This window comes from Pygoscelis adeliae, unplaced genomic scaffold (assembly GCF_000699105.1).
Source record: "Pygoscelis adeliae isolate BGI_AS28 unplaced genomic scaffold, ASM69910v1 Scaffold160, whole genome shotgun sequence".
Lineage (NCBI taxonomy): Eukaryota > Metazoa > Chordata > Aves > Sphenisciformes > Spheniscidae > Pygoscelis > Pygoscelis adeliae.
The window spans coordinates 7,275,103-7,296,366 of record NW_008824035.1 but is presented as its reverse complement, the minus strand read 5'-3'; the positions used below and the strand labels follow the sequence as shown (position 1 = coordinate 7,296,366).

The 21,264-nt window shown below is 36.8% G+C and overlaps 1 protein-coding gene across 1 annotated transcript in view; it reads right to left on the bottom strand.

Moving 5' to 3' along the window:
- Positions 1-21,264, bottom strand: part of CCDC141 (coiled-coil domain containing 141) — a 110,599-nt gene that overhangs the window by 71,450 nt on the left and 17,885 nt on the right. Inside the window, exons 3-6 of the mRNA XM_009332356.1 lie at positions 17,164-17,355; positions 14,880-14,988; positions 11,880-12,133; positions 3,564-3,683 (exon numbers count right to left, since the gene is read on the bottom strand). Coding sequence (XP_009330631.1) covers positions 3,564-3,683; positions 11,880-12,133; positions 14,880-14,988; positions 17,164-17,355 — 675 coding nt within the window. The remainder of the gene's footprint in view (positions 1-3,563; positions 3,684-11,879; positions 12,134-14,879; positions 14,989-17,163; positions 17,356-21,264) is intronic.

Sequence of the window (21,264 nt, the reverse complement as noted above, 5' to 3'; positions counted from 1 at the left end):
CTTTTTTTTCCTGAGTCCCAGCAAAAGCTCCCTGTTCAGCCAGGCCGGTCGTCTTCCCCGCCCGTTCTTCTTATGGCATATGGGGACAGCCTGCTCCTGCACCTTTAAGACTTCCTTCTTGAAGAACGTCCAGCCTTCCTGGACCCCTTTGCCCCTCAGGACTGTCTCCCAAGGGACTCTCTCAACCAGCGTCCTGAACAGGCCAAAGTCCGCCCTCCGGAAGTCCATGGTTGTGGTTTTGCTGGCCTTACTTCACCTCCTTACTTCACCAAGAATCGAGAATTCTATCATTTCATGGTCACTAAGCCCAAGATGGCCTCCGACCACCCTATCTCCCACCAGTCCTTCTCTGTTTGTAAACAGCAGGTCGAGCGAGGCACCTCCCCTGGTAGGCTCACTTACCAGCTGTGTCAGGAAGTTGTCTTCCACACACTCCAGGAACCTCCTAGACTGTTTCCTCTCTGCCGTGTTGTATTTCCAGCAGATGTCCGGGAAGTTGAAGTCCCCCACGAGAACAAGGGCCAGCGATCGAGACACCTCTGCCAGCCGCTTGCAGAACGCTTCATCGGCCTCTTCATCCTGGTTGGGTGGTCTATAACAGACTCCCAGCAGGATATCTGCCTCATTGGCCTTCCCCCTCATCCTTACCCATAAACACTCAACATCATCACAATCGTTGAGCTCTAGACAATCGAAACACTCCCTTACATACAGAGCCAACCCACCGCCTCTCCTTCCTCGCCTGTCCCTTCTGAAGAGTTTATAGCCATCCATTGCAGCACTCCAATCGTGAGAGTCACCCCACCATGTTTCTGTGATGGCGACTAAGTCATACCTCTCCCGCTGCACAATGGCTTCCAGCTCTTCCCATTTGCCGCCCATGCTGCGTGCATTGGTGTAGATGCACTTGAGCTGGGCTGTCGATTTCACCCCCAGCATTGGCATGCTACCCCTAGGCTCATCTCCAGTGAGCCTGGTTTTATCCCCTTGCCCCTTCAAACCTAGTTTAAAGCCCTCTCGATGAGCCCCGCCAATTCAAATTCCTAGGTGATTTGGAAGAAAATATAAAATCGTTGCTTAATAAAGTTTCTAGTTGCACAAAAACTAGTGGAGTGCTATGTAATAATTAGGAAAGGTCAATTATAGAGATTGAGTACAACCTTTTTTTAAAGTAGGCTCATTTGAACAAAACAGTTAACTGTCATTTCAGACTTATCAGGAATTTGTGTCATTACAGGGATCAAAGATTGTATCCTAGAAAGTAGTGACCCTGGACAATAGTATCATGTTGTATGACCAACTGAAATGAAAATTTTACAGGAAGAGTGGCTTAAAGGAATTTTGTGCACCCATGTATGGGAATGCAGAGGAAATAATATTTCTGTTTCCAGGACTAGTAAAGTCATTTTTTTTAATATTGTACCTAGTTCTTCACTGGCCTTCCCTAACTTCTACATGGAATTAGTCAACAGCTTCTCAGAGTGAATACTTCACACAACAGTACTGCAGTTCCAAAATACACATGAAATCAAAATACTTCAGATCAGCAATCAGATGCTGAAGGCCTGTGAGTTGCCGAAGATTTAGGGAATTTCATGTTCTGACATGATATATCTTATTAGAATGGTTTTGCATCTGTGAGCAAAGATGCCAAGTTCATTTCTAGGTTGTTTTGTATTTCAGTGTATTCTAATCATACAGGTAAAACACTACTTTGTGCAGTGATGACATCTAATATTAATCTCTGCTATCTAACAAATATTTACTGGAATACACATTTGATTGGTATACTTTATCTGAATTTTAAAATCAAAATGCCAGGCTCCTCCTTTATTCTGGTCTCAGCATCTGCAGTTCAGTGCTGTAAAAACTAATGCACAAAGCCCCATAACTCAGCTTTCTGAAATATATTTGCAGTATGCAGTTCAACCTGGCCACTATTTTTGCACATCATATGCATAACCAACATGTTCAGTAACATCCACGTCAAGAATTTAATTTCCCTCTGCTAGAACATGCTGCTAGTAAGAACAGCAGAAAGCTAAAGGTAAGATGTTCTAAATCATAAGTCATATGGATGTGTAACAAAAATTTTTAATGCTAAACATTTTTAAATGACCTTAAGAAAAAAAAAAGGCAACTCAGTAAGATGATATGAATGATCTATTACATAATGTATGGGAGAAGAATTGTTAGGTGAAACTGTAATAATAAGTGTTATCATTGCAAGTTAGTTTCTGGATGCTCAACCATGAAAAGGGTTATTATTCTACAAAATGAAAATGCATATTGTTCCCCTTTCTGCATTTACAGTATCATTTCTAATTCAGACAGCAAATTACAAGAATAGCCTTTCAACACCAAATGTGGGGAAGATTAATGATCATTTGGCTAGTTCTAAAATTCAGCAATACTTTAGGACACCTCAAATATTTTTGTGGGTCCCTATTTCTCTGGAAACACCCCACAGCTTACTCATTTACTGTTTATCTTCTGATTTTCTTGTGCCAAAGGTCTGTTCAGGCTTTGCAGCAGATTTTAGCTTTCAATACTCATCTTCCCTAAATGAAGAAAATGTGCTGCTTGGAGAAGCATTGCTTCTTGGAGAAGCATTAGAAATATTATTGTATTCTGCTTACATGACAAACCTGAAGCAGTTAACTGTAAATTATGCAAACAGGCAAACGTGACATTTAACTATAAAGCTTACAAGGAAATGTAAATGTGAACAATCATAAACCTGTTAGTTGCTATCAACACAGTAGCCTTTAAAAAGACATTTGTTTCTATTGGAATAGGTTTTGGATTAAAAAGGCCTGCTTGGTCATCTGGGTTATCCAAATACAATTGCTTGAAAATGATACAGTGAGGAATGATCCTGACCCAGCAACAGCACTTACCTGATGATAGCACAATTGAGATATCTAAAAAGAGCTTCTAATATATGCAATTTACAACACACAAATATCCTTTTTTTTTTTTAATTATTATATCAACATTGTCTTTAATCCCATCTTGCTTTTATGAGTGATGGTAACAGATTTATTCTCTGGAAAACTGATATTCACAATGAAAATAGTATTTTCAATTACTTTTATTCCCAATAAATAAATGGGAAAATACCTCTTCCAATCATGTACACAGTTCAGCGACAATGAATTATGGTAGAAATAGCTGGCTTTTTATCCTTTACGAACATTAGACTTTGGTAATACTCTAACAACATTGCTTTTCTTTATTTTTTGCAACATGGTTTAATATGTAAACCACCAGTCTGGAACTTGATCACTAAATTGAAAAACCAACTAAACAACATCAAGGATTACTCTTCTTTTACCTTATCAATAGCTTTTAAAGTTTTAAATGAGAAAAACACTGAGAAACATGGAGGCCTGCATTAAAAGAAGTAAAATGAAAAAAATTCTCATTTAGACATATAGAAATATATATCTTATGTACTCATACCAAGTATCTACTCCTGTATGTGCTTATTAAATGCCCAAGTTCATGTTTTGCTACTAATTTTTAACGTTGCTTCACTGATCAATTATCGTATATCTTACTTTCACTTTGACTTCCATTTCTTCAAGCTCTTGAAGTAACTCTTCATTTTCCAATAGAGATGAGCCTAAGTTTTGCTTGCGAAAATAATCTCTGATGTTTTTCTTGTACCAAGATGTTACCTAAATAAATAATAAAAAGAATTCAGTGAAAAATTTGAGAAGCGACTGTCCATTTATTAAAATATGTACAAGACAGTTTCATCTACAAAAGAAGGCCTAATTTTCATTCCTTTCATTTTTTATTCCTCATGTTCATGCTTTTACTCAAACGTTTGCATTTGTATTATTTAAATGCTAATAAATGCAGAAGAAAAGGATTGTGGTCAAAACAAACACATAATGGAATATTTGTAACAAAATAGACAAAAATGTATTCATCAAGTATGACCGAATTATAAATTAACACAGTAAAAGAAAAACCAAATTATAGTCACACATAGAATAAACGCATATTTTATAACACAATAAACATTGCACATTTTCCCTAGAATCACTTTAACTTAAAAATATCCCTTTGTGTACAATAAAAGACTATAAATTTGAGTACTTTTGCAAGAATAAAAAAAAAAAAAAGGACTAAATGGGCCTTGTGACCTAATAGAACCTCTCCATCCCTGGTTTGAAAAATCCAGTTAAGCTATTAAGAGAATATTATATGGAATAAAATTTAGTAGCTTAAAAAAAAAATTATTACATCTTACTAGACTTTCTTCAGCAAGTATATGCGGCAAACATATGCAGTATACAAGTATATCTTCTAAATTGCACAGAACGACTTGCATTTATTTCTGCTTGATTCATGGAAGGTAGCTCTCACTTTCTTTGTAAACAACACATGGCAAGAATTCTTGAGTGAAGCTTTGCATTTTAAAATAGTAGTCAGAATGAGTTGTTAGTATCAAGGAGACTTCCTCCAATCTTTTCAGTCTGGAAAATCACAACTATACTTAAATCATATATGGCATACTAAGAATTACTTTGTCTCTAGGTACTAGAGATTTCAATAGCACACTACAGTTCTGTTTTTTTTTAATCTGCTCATGTAGAAGCTATTTTTAATAAATTTAAACAATTCTAAAAATGAAAGGACCTTTACAGTGTGTTGGAAATATTTTCAGTTACAAATAAAAAATTGGGTACATTATCTCAGGAGTTCAACAGAGCTAGGAAAGTAAACAAATTATTTTACTACTGAGCCTTCATTTCTTGAGCATATCGTCCAGATGTATACTTACTGATTGAAACATTTTTCCTGGAAGCAGATTTTCACAGAACATTTACTATGGGTCCACCAAAATACAAATGAATGGAATGGACAATAAAAACTGTGCTAAAAGGTAAAGAAAAACTTCTCTGTAAATTAGGACTGTTCTCTGTATGATGTATCTGCTTAGCAAAACAAACTAGTATTTCTGTAATGCTAGGCAGAGGAAAAAGTCATTCTTTAACCCTGTTATAGTAAAATGTTCACCCCTTTACCACTTGGCAATATTTCTTTCCATTACAGTGAGTTCAATCTGTTGGCTTCCACTACAACTAATACCGCTGAGTGATTTCAGTTGTGCCAGCTTAGCTCTTAAGCAACAGCTGGGAATATGAACTGCTTTTTACAAAAGAAACCCACAGAACCTTACTTTCAGTGATTTTGGTGGAGGGAGGGGAAAGGAGAGAAGGTTAATGTATCTGTTTGAAAAAGACTGTTTTTTCTTGATTGGTTGAAATCTAAAATCACTTCTGTTCTTCAAAGATCATATTTTATCATTCATTTACAATAATCATCTGCTCTGTTTGAGATGAATAATCCATATCAGAAAACAAAGGCTCTTCAACATTTTTCTCAGGTTGCTAAACTGCTCATTTTGCACTGATTATGATCCAGGTGATTTCAATGCTTATATATAGTCTTCCGTGGCATTCCTACATTTTCCACTGTCAATTCAGAAGGAGACGCAAGTTTTCAAACAAATAACTATGCGGGGGAGGGGAACCAAACCAACAGCATAGCTTAGCTTGTTGTGGTGGGGTTGGCCTTGGCCAGCTGCCAGACACCCACCCAGCCACTCTCTCAACTCCTCCTCCTTTACAGAACGGGGGGAGAAAATAAAATGAAAAAGCTTGTGGGTTGAGATAAAGACAGGGAGCTCACTTACCAGTTACCATCACAGGTGAAACAGACTCAACTTGGGGAAATTTAAATTAATTTATTGCCAATTATAGATTTGGTGAGAAACAAAGACAAAAACTAAAACACCTTCCTCCTACCCAGGCCTTTTCTTCAGGCTTAATTTCACTCCTTCATTCCCAACTCCTCTACCTACCCCCTCTCACCGAGTGGCACAGGGGGATGGGGGGTTATGGTCAGTACATAACAGTTCTTCTCTGTCACTCCTTCCTCCTCACACTTTTCTCCTAGTCCAGCACAGGTCCTCCAGGGGCTGCAGTTCCTGTCAGGACACCTTGCTCCAGCACGGGCTCTCTATGGTCACAGTTCCTTCAGGGAATATCCAACTGCTCCAGTGTGGACTCCTCCATGAACTGCAGTGTAGATATCTGCTCCGACGCGGTCCTCTCCACAGGCTGCAGGGAAATGCCTGCTGTGGTGTGGTCTCTCCCAAAAATTCCATATGCTGCAGGAGAATACCTGCTCCAGCACCTGGAGCACCTCCTCCCCCTCCTTCTTCACTGACCTTGGCCTTCACAGCGTTGTTTCTCGCTCTTTTTTCTTTCCCCTCACTCCTCACTATGTCTGTGCCGTGTTTTACCCTTAAATGTATTTTAACAGAGGCACCACCAGCTTCACTGAGGGGCTTAGCTGTGCTCTGTGATGGGGCTGCTCAGGAGCCAGCTGGAACCGGCTGTGTCCGGCATGAGGCAGCCCTGGCCTCTCCACACAGATGCCACCCACCCCTGTAGCCCCACGCTGCCAGACCTGGCCACTGCACCCAATGCACTTGCGTAGCCGGGGATATTTTTAGGAGGAGAGGAATTCTTGCACACACCAGTTCAAAGCTCATACACACATATGTTGTCCTGGGCTCTACGAAACCTCTTGAACAATCTGACACTAATGTGAGACTATAGAGAGAAGGAGCAAATATAGCAGAGAATAGAAATTAAGTAACACACTTTTCTTTCTAGAAATTATTCTCATTAGGAAAAACTTTGTTTTTTCACTCCCTTTCTTCCTGTATGTACTAAAACACACATACATGCCATAAATTAAATCTGACCTTACCTCAGGCAGTTTGAACTTGAGCAGCCTGTACTGTGTATTTTGACATACCTACTCTGAACTGCAGGATGAGCTATTCTCAAATAATTTGTGCAGTGCCTTCACAATAAGCTGACCTTTGTTAATACCAGAGGTTTTTTTCAACACAATCATCACTGTATTTGAGTGGCTGATGCTTTACTTACTATCTTAAATCTCAAACAGTATTTTTATCATCAGTATGCAAAGGCATCATCATGGCAATACAGATCTGTCTTGGTTCATCTTGCGGACATTTCAGTCTCTTCATAACAATACTACCTAAGCCCTTCCCTAACCTTCAATGCATTTATCTTCACAATATTGTTAGTGAAGCATCCTTATCTAATTTAATAAATAACAAGTTAGGGCAAAATGGGACCACAGACACATTTTTTAAAGAAAAATGCAGCACTTCAGTTTAAAGTCTGGGCTTCAGTGATTTTTCTATGATCAAGTACAGTCTTATAAAGAAGAGGAATAGTAAAATAATCTTTCATGGGAAAAGAACTAAGTGTCAGTATTACCTTGTCCCAGAGTAGCTACTAGGGGCTTGTTATACCATGTTTGTGAAGGACCGTAAAGGGCCCTGGAAATAAAAAAAAACCAAACACCACTAAATGTGATGTATACCAGTCAACAAAAGCCTTTCAAGTTCCAATATAGTGGAACTGTCCTTTTCATTTGTATGCTTTTCTTTTGGTCTCCTTTTGTTCCTTTTCAAGAAAGGACTTTCTTTACACAACGTTCCCAAATGCAGAAGTTATTTAGAATATTAGCTAATAAGAGTAATCATTTCAATTTTGAAAGGAACGTTTGCAATTGTGAAATATTAAAACCAAGTAATCCATATAGGTACATGCGTACTTTGACAAGAATATGTATACTCTGAGGAAACATTATGACTGATCAACAATGGAGTGAGTTTGACAGGATGTCAGAAACTCATTTGGTTTCAAGGTGTTGGGCTTTTTTTACATAGGATCAAAGTCTAGGAATCCTATGAAGTTGGCCCCTATATGCAAGAGTAGTAAGAAGAACTAAGTTATCACCATCAGGAGAAACAGGACAGAAGATCAGACATTTGGAAACACACAAGAGGAGAAGCATTGGCCATAATTAAGACAGTGGCAAAATCACTGCTAAGTTCACTGGTGCCACAATTTCACCAGAAGTAGCTAGCAGAGATAGCTTAAGTTGATCTGATTATAGAGTTTTGAATAACTTAAACCCGTTTAGGTCTAAATGTCTTAGCACTCATTGTAAATACTATTTTTTATATTTTTGAAAAAAGCCTTTGCAGAATGTGCTGTAATCAAACATGAAGTCAAAACTTCACAGAGGAACTTCATACAACGTTTTGATAATTCAAATAGTTTTATGCATTAGATGACAATCTTCAGATTTACCTCCAAACTGAGGAGATAAACTCAGTATTTTCATACTAGCTATCAGTAGCAGCAGCAGCACTGTGCTGAGTAAAGCTGTTGGAAAAAAATCAGCAAAGAGCGCACCACCAGCAGATGTAGTCCATGTTTAGACAATTCTTTACAAGTTAGCCACTGCTCTAGATTTCTCCTTATATATGTGCACTTACACACTTGGATTTGCAGATCCTCATTATCAGATGTTAAACTGAAAATCTCCATTTTTCCTAACAGAAATTTGCTTTCAAGCAAAGAAACAACAGAATCTTTCCATATCCTACCATACAGAAATTCTTCTAGGCAAGTAAGATCATAAACCTATCAATTTACTGTGCAAAGGTTACAAGCATAGAAGAATATCCTGCATTTTTGGGGGGTAAAATCCAATGACAGACTTTAATTCACTGAGCTACACTACTTCATTTTTTGTGTCAATTAAGCTACCTTTAATGGAAATGAAATAAAAAAGGGAACTGTGACTTATACCAAGATAGTTTGTTTCCCATACATCTGCCTAGATAGCAAATGTGGGTGTACTCACCTGTCCCGAGTTATACTCAGCTCTTATCTCTGCCCTTGATGTGACCAAGTACCATGAATAATTTTAATTGTCTCATATATGCATGATTGGATTGATTAAGAAAAATTACTTTCATAAATCTTCTTCCAAAGATAACTAATTATGCACAAAATAGGCCAATCTGCCTCTGATTTTCATTAATGAAAGAGATTATCAGAAAATATGATGCTGACACTTCCATAAAGGAAGGTCAGATACCCTTCTCTAAATGTAAAATAAGTACGCTTTCAGATACTGAAAATACTGAAAAAGAAACGTTACATGTTACAATCATGACTATCAGATCATCACATTCCAACTACAAAGGAAGGTGCTGTATTTTTTAGTTCTTCAGAACCAGGTAATAAGCAGTGATATTTAGAGCTGCTTGGCTTTTCTTTTAAAAAAGCAACCCACAGATTATGCAGCCTTCTGCATTATATAATTATGCCTAGCAAAACAGGGGCAATACAAAAAGCAAAAATGCATTCTTAGATCTTACACAGCAGAGCTCATCTCCAGTACTCTGCTTTCTCTGTATCCCCTGAACTCCCATTAATGTCAGTGGGAGTTCTTGCATATGTAGCACCATTAGACATGAAGAGGAGTTCAGTCCACGTACAGAGATTGGAATATTAGTTTTCAGATTTCCTTAGAGGCTTTGAGAGTTTAATTTCTGTTATCACTCAGAAATATATGCATAATGTGTTAGAGGCCAGACAGAAAAATTTTACATAAAGTCTCTAAAAGTTAATTTTCCAGTGTTTGTTTTTACATGTGAATATATTATTTGTCCATGATGCATGCAAATTAATTGTCCATAAATGTACAAATCATACATTATACTAGGTTTGACTCTAATGCAGATACTAAACAAGTATATTCTGATAAGCATGATATTAAAAACTATTTGAATTTGTCCCTCCGTGTGTATACCAGCCTCAAACTGGACACAGGTATGAGCTAACAGTCAGTTAAATACTGTCCACGCTCTTCAGATGATCAGGAAACTTGCCAGTAGAAAACAGTTTCTATACTTACTCTTTGTAATGTGAGCACATACCTGAGAGGAAATGGAAACATACACACAAAAAATTCACTGCACATCTTCAATCCTGCCTAAATTAGGGTGAATTCTAGCTGGTTACTCCCAAATATTTATCCTTTATGTGATGAGGACAAGTAGAATTCCCTGGTAAATTTTATGAAATTGTGGCATTTAACATCTCAGGCAACGTGATTTTTTTTTTTTATTATTATTATTATTTTTAAAAGAAGTGTGCTTGGCTTCAAAAAACCCCACGTATTTATCCCTTACCCTTCAACAGAAAGCTATTTCCAAAACTTTTCAATTTTGAATGTTCCTCCATGTTTGTATACTATGGAATAACACTGGCATGATCAGGTAGTTGTAGTAACCTCTAATACTTTTTAATGTAGAGAAAGGATCATTTTTCTAGATGAAATAGAACGTATTTCCAATATAGTGAGTCAGACTGATAGTGAAAGTTCAGTTGTAGTTGTAAATTTATTAGAATACATTATATTGAAACGACATTTCTTTTTGAGGATCTTTCTTTTATGGTATGGCTATGTGGTGATACTGAAAAAAAAATCAAAACCAGTAACATCAGCAATGATATGTATCTCTAAGCAAGCACCAGGTGGTTTCTAATGATTTGCACAGAAATGGATACAGCCTCCTATATTGTTGTTCTTGTTTTTCAGTATTTTTGTCAGCTACTATTTTGTAACTACATACTGAGATTACAACACTTGCATAAGACCATACTATTTTTATCTGTTTTTTTCCTATCTAATCATTAAATAAGTAATTCTTTCTCTGTTTCTGGCAGCTACTGATACTGAGTGCTCCAGAAATAAGGCTGTCAGCTTGCTTGTGTACCTCAACAATTTTGTTGTCTCTATGCAAAATTACAAAGAGTTGTGCTTGTTGAATAAGGCGCTTCCCATCTTCAACAACCTCACAGGCAAAGTTAGTGCCTGCAGAATAGACTACTGCTAACAGTTCCTAACATTTTCCTCTAATACAGGGGGAAACTTTATTCTGGAGGCCAAGAAGGAAACTTACAGAGGTATCATAATCAGGACTGTACTGTCAGAGGTCCATACAAAATTTTAGCCTATTTACAAAACATTGAAAATAACTCAGCTTTAGTCTTGTTAGACTTCAGCAGTTAAATTTGCATAGGTTCCTCCTTCTCAGCATACTTTATATCCAAAGAGGCAGAGCTGGACTCTCCCCATATCTTTTTTCTGACAAGTTGAAGTTATGTGGTGTTTCTCAAGGAAAATGACGGGGGAGAGAATCTCACATTGGAGAAGTTTCTCTGATAATGCAGAGCACAAAGAGAGAAAAGCTGTCTGATCTGAAAGCTGGGAGGTGAGGAATGAAAAGGAAAAAGAGCGGTAGGACTTTTAAATCTGATAGATGTACCTAAGATCTGAAAGGAAAGTACAAAAACAAGTTGTATTTGAGAAATTTAGTGAGAGATGGGAGCTAAGCTGGGAGAAAGAAGAAGAGAGAGAAACAGGTTGCAGGTGTGGAAAACCTGCAATCACTACAGTACCCTAAAGAATTTTGATTTGACTCCAAGAACAAAATACTCCTCTGCTTTCAGACACACCAGCTGGCTAGCTATGCTATATCTTCTCCTTAACTGGCTAGTCCAGAAACAGCCTGCTGCAGTTGTAATTGCTGTTACCAGTTACTGTTATCGCTCATGTGGCTAGAGGTTTGTTTGTGCTGGGAATTCAATCTGAAGGGAATCTAGTTTGGTTTGAAGCGCCACATTTGATAACTTACAGGAGGGATCCACATAATGGAAATAGTGCTTTTGAAGACATTAAAGTTATATTAAAATAAATTATGAAGATGTTATAGTTACAAAGTCAAATATTCAAAAGTTAGCATCTCATCAAACAGAAGTGGCCCAGGGATATTGGCCTAATAAATATATTTCAGCTCCTTTTCTGTAATAGTCTCTACTGTAAAACAGTTGCTAGTTTTTGTTTTTGTTTTTTTTTACTGTGGCTTCCCTTAGTATTATATATCCTACCTGGTTCTCTTGTTGGTGCCACAAACAAATTTGCAGAACCTGCTCCAGTCCTTGGCGCTGATGTTTAAGAAATCTGTCTAGTTGCCGTCTCCTGTCTTGTAGCATTTCAAGGAGATTGTCAATTTTCAAGCAGCTGCTGTGGGCTCCCTGAATCAGCTCTGGATTTGCATTTGGCCCCTCACATTTGAATTCTTCTATGAATTCAGTTAGCTCTTGGCTTTTGTTTAAAAGTGCAAGTGACTTTTCCAAAAGCTCTGTAAGAATAGAATTTCACAGGAAAAAAAAAAATGTCATTTGTAATTCTAGTAGCGTATTTCAAATATTACTCAAGTATTTTTAAAACTACCTATCTATTTGCATACACGAGAGTAATGTATTTTCATGCATTTGCATGAACAGGTTATAAATACTTACTTTAGAAGGCATACATCCTAAGATATTTCAGTTTGGACAGCTGTTATATAAACCTACAAAGGTATAAAGGTGTATACACATACATATATGTACCTATAATGGTAAATATAATATATATACACATATAATGGTGTACTGACAGCCATTGAGACAAAACCCAGAAGTGATATTGTTTTCTCAAAACTGAGTTCTTTCTGACGGTTTCCCAACCCTCAGGTAAGCTGAAGCAGAATTTCCTACCCTGCTTTCTGCATGCGTCAGTAGCCTCTGTAGTTTTTCATTAGTGATGCAAGCAAAATTTAGGTCTTTATGTCCCTCACGGAAGTTGAAAGAAAAAGTTCTCCTGTCTGGGGGCTGTTATAACCTTATGACTAAATAAGTCATGAATATCAGGAACTCTTAGCTTCTTTCCATAACCTCTACCTAGATACATTCAGGGTTAAAATTCAGTGGACTAGTACACTTTAATGACCTACTAGTCATGTGTCTGTCTTTGTTCTAGCTCCTTAGAACCACATAGTACAAAATCTATTGAACAAACAAGGATCAGTATTTACAGGTCTTTCAAATGAAAATGGAAAAATTTTAGGTGCTGAATGAGGAAGAAGGGGAGCCAAGCCAGAATAAGAGGCAAGGTAGCCGTGAAGAAAAGTATAAGAAAGGAATGTTTGCAAGGAGCTGCCAGTGAAGCAACCCATGACCGGCAGCAAAAAGCTGAAACATTCATCTTCCCAGCTGAGTACAGGTACTGGTAATTCAAGGCAAAGCACCCTAAATCTCCACCTTTCATATGGAGCACCTAGGGAAGATGCAGAAGTGGAATGCCTCCACTTCTCCAGCCACCAAGGGATAACAAGAGAATTTAGTTTCCACAAGCTCACTGCAACAAGCCTGTCCATTTTACTTCTTGCCTTCCAGAAAGGTGATATTAATCAGAAATGTTCCATTTCAGTCCATCCAAAATGGAATACATATAAAAATGGATAAATTAGGACAATTCATATATTTTCACCTTTTTTATTCTGAATTGAAATGCATTTGTTTAAAAAAATTTTTTGGGGTTTTTTTTGTGATAAACATTTGTGATAAAGTACTCATCACATACTGGTAGAGCCAATACTTTGCAAAGGTCGTGTTTTCAGCCACCTTATTTTGGAATGGGTAGATAGTATCCTTCTCACAGAAAGCAATACAAACACTGTTTTTTATTAAATAGCTCAATATCAGTTTTCCAAATTTGATGTGGTTAGATTAAGAAGCCAATCAATTGCAACGACTTTCCTCCATCTGAGGAAAGGCTTATCCCCATCAAAGCAGTCTTTCTCTGGCAAGCCATTTCATCTGATTCTTACAGTTATAGACCCCCTTTTCAGCAATAAATTACTGCCAGATACTTCAGGTTAAAATTGCTATACAGCAAGCACTTTGCTTCCATGAAGATCAAATTGGAAGCCCCAAAACCTATGTTAGAGTGACCTGAGTTCAATTCTCTATTCAGTCTCCTGAGAAGAATACCTGGCATTCAAGATAGCTAAAAATATTTAATCTGGTACTCCACTAGTGAATAATAAAGTATAATTGATATTCTGCCAGTTATTAGTACTCTTGTAGCAAAATTTGGTTAAAATTACAAAGATGGCGTCTTAAGTCTTATAAAAAATACAGAACCATATGGAATTGCAAAGGTGTCTGAAGTAGCCACACAATGAGATTGGTTTTGAGAAAATTTTTTTTGCTCTTTTTGAATTAAGAGTACCACAACATGGTAGAAGACGCATCACATGAAAATTTGAACAAACAGAAAGAAGTCACATGGAAGAATTTTTCTAGGCAAACACATGTGCAGGAAAGTTGTGGTGGAAGGGGAGAGAGCACCTTTTTTCCAAGAGTGTTACAGTTCTAGCTGCAGAACCTCTTGGAACAGATCAGAACTCAAAGGGGAAGTGAGACACAGCCCCACTCCTCAAAGGCAGAAGCAAAATGCAGGGAACCTCTGCACTGATTGCCACCTCTATCTCATAACTCCCAGCCTCACTTCACCACTACTTCATCAAACCCCATCCCTAGGTAAAGGAAAGCAGAGGGAACATTTCTCCCTTGGCCACTCTCAAGAAATTTTAGGACTTTGCAGGGCATTGTTACTAGAGCTGATTGGAAATTTTCTAACGGAAAGTTTTCCATGGGAAAATGTTAATTCATTGATAGCTATGATAACTTTGATGAATTTTCCCATGGAACAGAAGGATGGGTTTAGAACTTGCTTGACAATCAGCCCTAAAAGTCAGCTTGGTTTCTTAGCAGCTCATGTGGCCTGGACTGCCTTGAAATCAGAATACAAGCTTACCACTAGCTGCTCAGCAGTAACAAAGGTGGAACCATGAGAGCGCTAGCTCAAAACCAGGAGTTTTATATCTTTCAGGAGGCCTGATAAAGAGTTATTTCACCATTATATTTTTCCAAATAGAACATTTTCATATTTGTCCTAAGATTTTATTTCTTTTTTAAATATGCACAGGAAGAGTAAAATCATCCTTCAAGGAATCAGCGCACAATCACACACCATCAGGAGTGGAATACCGTTTGTACCTTTTGTATGATGCTCTTGTTGCAGAAGGAGCTCTCTCAAAGAGTCAATATTGTCAAACTCTTGGGCATTTTTCAGGAAATCTTCAACTTGGTCAATTTTAACAGCAAACTGCATTAAGAAAACAAGGGGTGGAAAGAAGCACAATATAATTTTCTTTTGCAGAACTCCATCATAATCTCTGTATTATAGGGAAAATTCATGAGAATTTGTACATTCTTGGAAAAACGTGTTTTTAGTGACAGCTAGATACAGATGCTTTGTGGGCCGTATGCACCTTCTGGTTTTTTGAGGTTCTCATTGATTGAGAGAACCCAAATTTCAGCTGACATACTCTGTAATTACAGTTTGTCACTTTATGAATCATCTTTCCTACATAGCCTTCACACCCACTGAAAATAAATTCTTATGGAAGAATCTGTTAATTTCAAAGCCTTCAGTAAAATCATTTAATATGAATGAAGCCTTTAACTTAGGTCTCCTTCCCAGAACATCTTTCTAATGTTAAAGTATTGAGGGGAAAAAAGCATTTAAGGGCAATATCAGACAGAGATACAATGTTCAAAGCAATCTTTTGAAAGCAGAAATGAGTAGCAAATTTAAGCTAACAAACATTATGGTAAACACAATAATTTATTATAGTTGGGAAACAGCATCTCTGTAATGAAGACTGAAATTAGGTTACTCCTTTACAGCTCATTTTTCCATGGGTTCCATATTTTAAATATTGAAATATGCAGTGTTTCAGGGAGATCTGGAGCAGATTTAGCAATCTGCTGAGACTGTTAAAACTAAGATTGGAATTCTTTATTTGACTTCCACCTTTGCAGGTGAATTCCAAGTATGAGTAGCTCAGAGAGAGTTGAGACACATATTCTGCATCTTAGCCAATATTTGTCAGTTCTACAGTTTCATTTCAAGAATGAAGAAACCAGTAGAGTTCAAACTTGTGTTTCAGTGTAAGCAAAAATGTTGAAACCTATGGTGAAATTAAAGAAGATGAAAAGCAAGCACTCTGCTTTTTCTGTCTTTTCTATTGTTCTACATTTTTCTCCCTCTTGATCTGCATGCTATAAAAGAATTCCATTAGGTATCAACATTTCATATTTGAGTTCCGATTTTCACTAAAGTCTATTCTTGAGATATGTTTTGTGTTTTATCACAATAAAACAAAGATTTCCATAATCACAGGCTGTCATTTAAAGAAAAGCCTTTCCATAAGAAGTTTCAGTGACTCCTATTTAAATCCATACTGCATTTCTTCTTCCCTTCTATATATAATGGGTGTGATTTGTGCTGTGCTCCAGCTGCTGCATTTTGTTTTAGTGATATAAGCCTGTTGCAGGGGCTATTCAGCTAGCACCTTAAGGATTTAGTCTGCACTAGGTCAACCTTCGGTAGTACAGAATTTACGATAGTGATACTTACGCTAACTCTGTACTAATTTCTTTGTATAATACACATCGCCAGGACAAAATAATTAGTGGATTGTTGATCTTGGAGTTCTTAGGACAGTTAGCAGTAGAACGGTTGCTTCTGTAATTTATAGGTGGCATTGGGCTATTGTAGAAACAAAATTGTCAGGGAGAATTATTAGACTCTTCAAAGCTCCAGGGATGTGGGGAGAATTGAATGTGAGGCTACACAGGGTGAGCATGGAGTCCGTCTCTGCTTTAGCGCCCTGTGTATCAGTGAATTAGGATAAGAGATACAGAGAAATGGGTAAACAGGGAAAGACAACACTGAAATCTGTCTCTGGGCTCACACAATTGTCCTTTTGTGCACATCTGCACATGGATGTCTCAGGTAAAGGACTAGCAAGTTAGAGTAATGTTTAGTTTGCATAATTATAATAGCTGTATGGATATTTCAGTGTAAAACCTTCAGCGGCCAATCTTCAGTAAGCATTAGGCATCTGAGAATTTAGTTCTTTCAGTGCCAAATAATTTGAATCATAAGGAATGAAAGATATTCTGCAGAATGTCCATAGCCACTGAATTACATGTTTTAGGTTTTGGTCCAGTTCCATTTTTCACTGTCATTTTTCTGTCAAGTAGAAATTTTGGAGACATCATGACTAACATATTTCTTAAAGTCTACGTGGGTTTTTTGCTCATTTTCATCCTGAACTATCCAGAAGGTGGAAAAGGAAGAATGCATCTAGAGATTTTTATTTTCTTAATTGCCTCAACCTTTAGGAATGCAATAAACATATATAACAGAGTAAAATTACAGTGGACGCTGTGTGAGGTTTCAAATTAAGAGCCATTTGATTTCAATACAAACCTCCAGAGCATTTTCAAAGAACACTGAAGTAAGTTCCAGAAGTGCCTGTCGCTTCTCTAACATGAGGATGAGGGCATCCCATGCATCCCCAAGGGTCTCCGCCATGGCATCATAAACCTGACTCTTTTCTTTGTTCTCCTTTGCAGCCTTGTCTGCTTCATGCAGCAGGTCCCATACCTGGTCTTCCAAAGCCTGAGAAGAAAAAAAGAAGAAATCTGTAAACAGAATCCAAAACACTGTGCTGATACTGGTGTCAGGGTAATTTTTCCAGTGAGTCTGATAAACTACCCACAAGTCATCTACTCCTGCTTTATTTCCAGTTCCTAGTGACCCGAGTGTAGCTGTTCCTGCATGTTTCATAGCAAGCTTCTGAATTTCATCTGCACTTAAGAGGCAATATTTTTATGACGTTTCATTTAAAAACAAGTGTTAAGAGAATTTATCATTCTATCTCTAATATTTAGATTCAAATAGGTTTACATCTCCTTAAACACAGATCTTCCTGGAAGTGGTAGCAATGCAGATATTTTGGATCTTCTTTCATATGCCATCATATTATATTACCTGACATTACAAGCTTTAAGAGTTTGTAAGGTAACTTACTCATAAGTCTCCGATGACTTCAACACAATCCAGACAAGAGTAGCTTGAATATATGCACGTATTCTCCAGAAAAATACCAAATTTATGCAATGTTTCAAGTTCAGCTTGCTGCATTGCTCAAGTTGGCTGCCAGATAATAATACTCTATTGTCAAGAAAATTGTTCTACTGCGTTTCATTCCCTTTGCTAATCTCACCATGAGAAAGATAACTGCTGGTCCGTTTCCAGCTTACGTTAAAAATCTTCAGTGTGTCAGAAAAATTGATTAGCATTTGTTCTATATTCTTTCCCCCCCATCTCAGGTTTTATTATGAGCATGAATTAATGAAGTGCCAATTTCTGCTGTTATTACAGGTGCTATCACATGAATGTGTAATGGGAAAAGAAGTCTGTATTAGGCAAATTAAAATCTATGATAACTCATTCTCATGACACAGACTCTAATAAAGGTTAAAGAATTGGAAAACTTGAAATTCTCCTGACAGATCCAACTGAAAAGAGGAAATTGCAGAAAACTTTATTGTTCTAAACACAGAACCGTAGCTTTCAGTCCTCCCTAGACCTTGTATACTACACAAAGATGTCAGCTTGAGCTGAAAAGGCTCATCAGTTCTCTCTAAAAGCGGTACTGTGAGAACAGTATAATAAACTATGGAACTTTTATTCTTTCTTTGAAAAAAATAGAATGAAATTACTTTAACTTAACTTTACAGACAGCCAAGTATGAAAACAAACAGTGGTAAAATTAACAGGCATAAGAGCAGCTCCAACAAACCCATCTTTTTCTACAGTATATAGAAAAGTCATTATCAGCAACATGAATGCATGCTTATTGTTTGGTGACAAACCCATCAAAAAGAGCATCTGATCAAAAGCTAGAGAACAATACACACTCCATTTTATTTTCTGAATACCAGGAATGGGAACTGCTGCTTTCTAATCCTTCTGTAAAACCAATTCTTTTTGTTCTGTTGAATCCTCATCCTGATTGCCTCATAATATGAGCAGAAAAGCTCAAATCCCCCAAATGCTACCTATTCTGTATTTAAGTAGAAATCTAATTAACATTTGTTTAAAATGATGTTTTGACTTTAAATGAGGACATTTGCATGGAGTAGATACTGCCACTCTGATGTAACTATTGATAGCAACTGTTTTATATCTCCATTATACCACAATGAGACAAGAAACAGATCAAGAAAAACAGTTGGTCTTGGGAATCTAATCCAAAGTACTCCAGTCAACTTTTATTCAAGAACATTTATCTAGCTGACAAGGTAACTAAGCATCGCTGCAGGTGTTTTCATAGTCCTACATGCAGCAGTCAGAAACATTATTATTAGAAATAAAAAAAGAGCAGCACTGACTCATGATAATTTCTAAACCGCAGAGATTAATATGCTTGTACGATTAATAAAATTTAAAACCCAGCTTCATCAAAACAATGATAATGGTAAGTTAATGAACCGAGTTCATGAAAATTTTAAATGAAAATCCATCTTTCACTGCAACCTTTAACACAGTTCTTTCAACTCTTTCTTGGTTTTTCTTTTACTGGTTTGCATCATTATTTCTTAATTATTTTTATACTGTCAAAGCTATAAAAATTATGTTGTCCATCTAATACTGGATTTTCCTAAATATATGCACAATCTCTTCAGAGCCCACAAAGCCTTGGTTCTTTGTTCAACCTCAGAAAAAGGCTAAACTCCAAGCACTAACTGCCAAGTGCTACCTGTGTTGGATGAATCCTGCCTAACAGATTTAAAGGAAGTTTACTTTGTTTCCTAGCACCAAGAAGAAAAGATCTTGTGAAAGTCTTATGGAAGCTTTAAGGCCAAAGTGCAGAATAAAAGAAATATCGTGACAGAAGATGAATGAATGAAATACACAAGGATGTGACTTCATCGCCCTGTGATGGCAGTGTAAGAGGAGGTTAATGTAGACATCAGAGTGCTTACTAGATATAGCTGAAAATTCTTTACCAATATTTTTGATGTAAAAAGATTTTCAAACTTCTTTATTCCAAGCATTTGCTTTTAGCAGAAAAAAGTTTTACTTCATTTGAAAAAGTGAATGCCATAAGCTAAAAAATAAAAACATGGAAAATTCTGCTGTCATGACTCCATTAATTATGCACACTTTCCTTTCTTTGTTGGTTTCCTAATCATGACACTTCTTTCAAACATCACAGCAGTTCAGCAAAAGGAGACTATGTCTTATTATCAGAGAAACAAACCTGTAAGGAATATTGGCTTTTAGTGGAGACTGAAGTTATGAGACACCTGAAATAGATATTCCATAAAATGACATCAGAATTTTAAGTGCTCAGTCAAAATCATTCTGCCGAAAAGAAGAAGCTTACTTTAAGGCTAAGTGATGGCTAGGAAACAAAGCTGGAGATTTAATATGCTAACAGTCATTGTTTTCAGTTAAATATGACAAAAAGTCAGGGATTATTTTCCCTGACATTTATCAAGGAATGGGGAAATTAGCCAAAGGGTACTATATAGTATTCCTACATCTTTTAGAAAACAGTTTACTGACAATAATGAAGGTTTGGGGTTTTTTTCCCACTGGTAATTACCTTCAGAAATAACCTGCAGGCATGATGGCTGCATAAGTGGGCACATCTTTGTCTACATTGTTCACTTGTTTGAGAACACTGCATTTTAGGTAAGGTCTTGAAATCTCCAATGGTCAATACAATACCAACAGGAAGAAGGAAGTTACTTCATCTGGAAGGCCGCTTTACCCTTCTTTTCAAGCCCCATCCTCTGTTTTCCATTTTTCCCTTGTTGGTTAACTTCAGACACACAGGATTTTCACAATAAAAACAGATCAACCACATCAAAGGCAAACCTGCATTAATAATGCAGTCACATTTCTATTGTGTTATATAATGCCAGTAAAATTGGTAGTTAGACTCACGTGCTATTTTGTTCTCATCTTACTAATTATGCCACCAAATTTATTTCTAAACTTTTGCACAAGGAGTACTAATGAACAATTTCTTTAATTGAAGCCATTTGCCTATAGGTAAATGAGCACACATAACTATAATATGCTGCTCTTCAAATAGTCTATACATTCAATAAATATATTTTAGTCTTCCAATTTATTTCTAATGCCGGCTGTTCCTGTTATCATTCATTACATTTCACGGACAACATAAAGGCAGGATATGACATTTACATTCCTTCAAAAAAGACCTAGATACTGATTCTCAAAATCTATTTTGAAAACACAGCCAGACTGCTTGCAAGATGATTTTAAAAGGCAATCCTAATAAAAGCACAGTATAAAACAATGTTTTTGTTACCATGAAGACACAGTCAAGGATAATTTGACTAGCTTTTCAGACACGTAAGAGAGAAATTTATTACTAATTTTCCATGTCACACTGTTTTGTTCTCTGTCCAATTTCATCAAAATAATCAATATTTTCTAACTACATATGATAACATAACATGAAATGACTAGAGCTCGCTTGTCTAC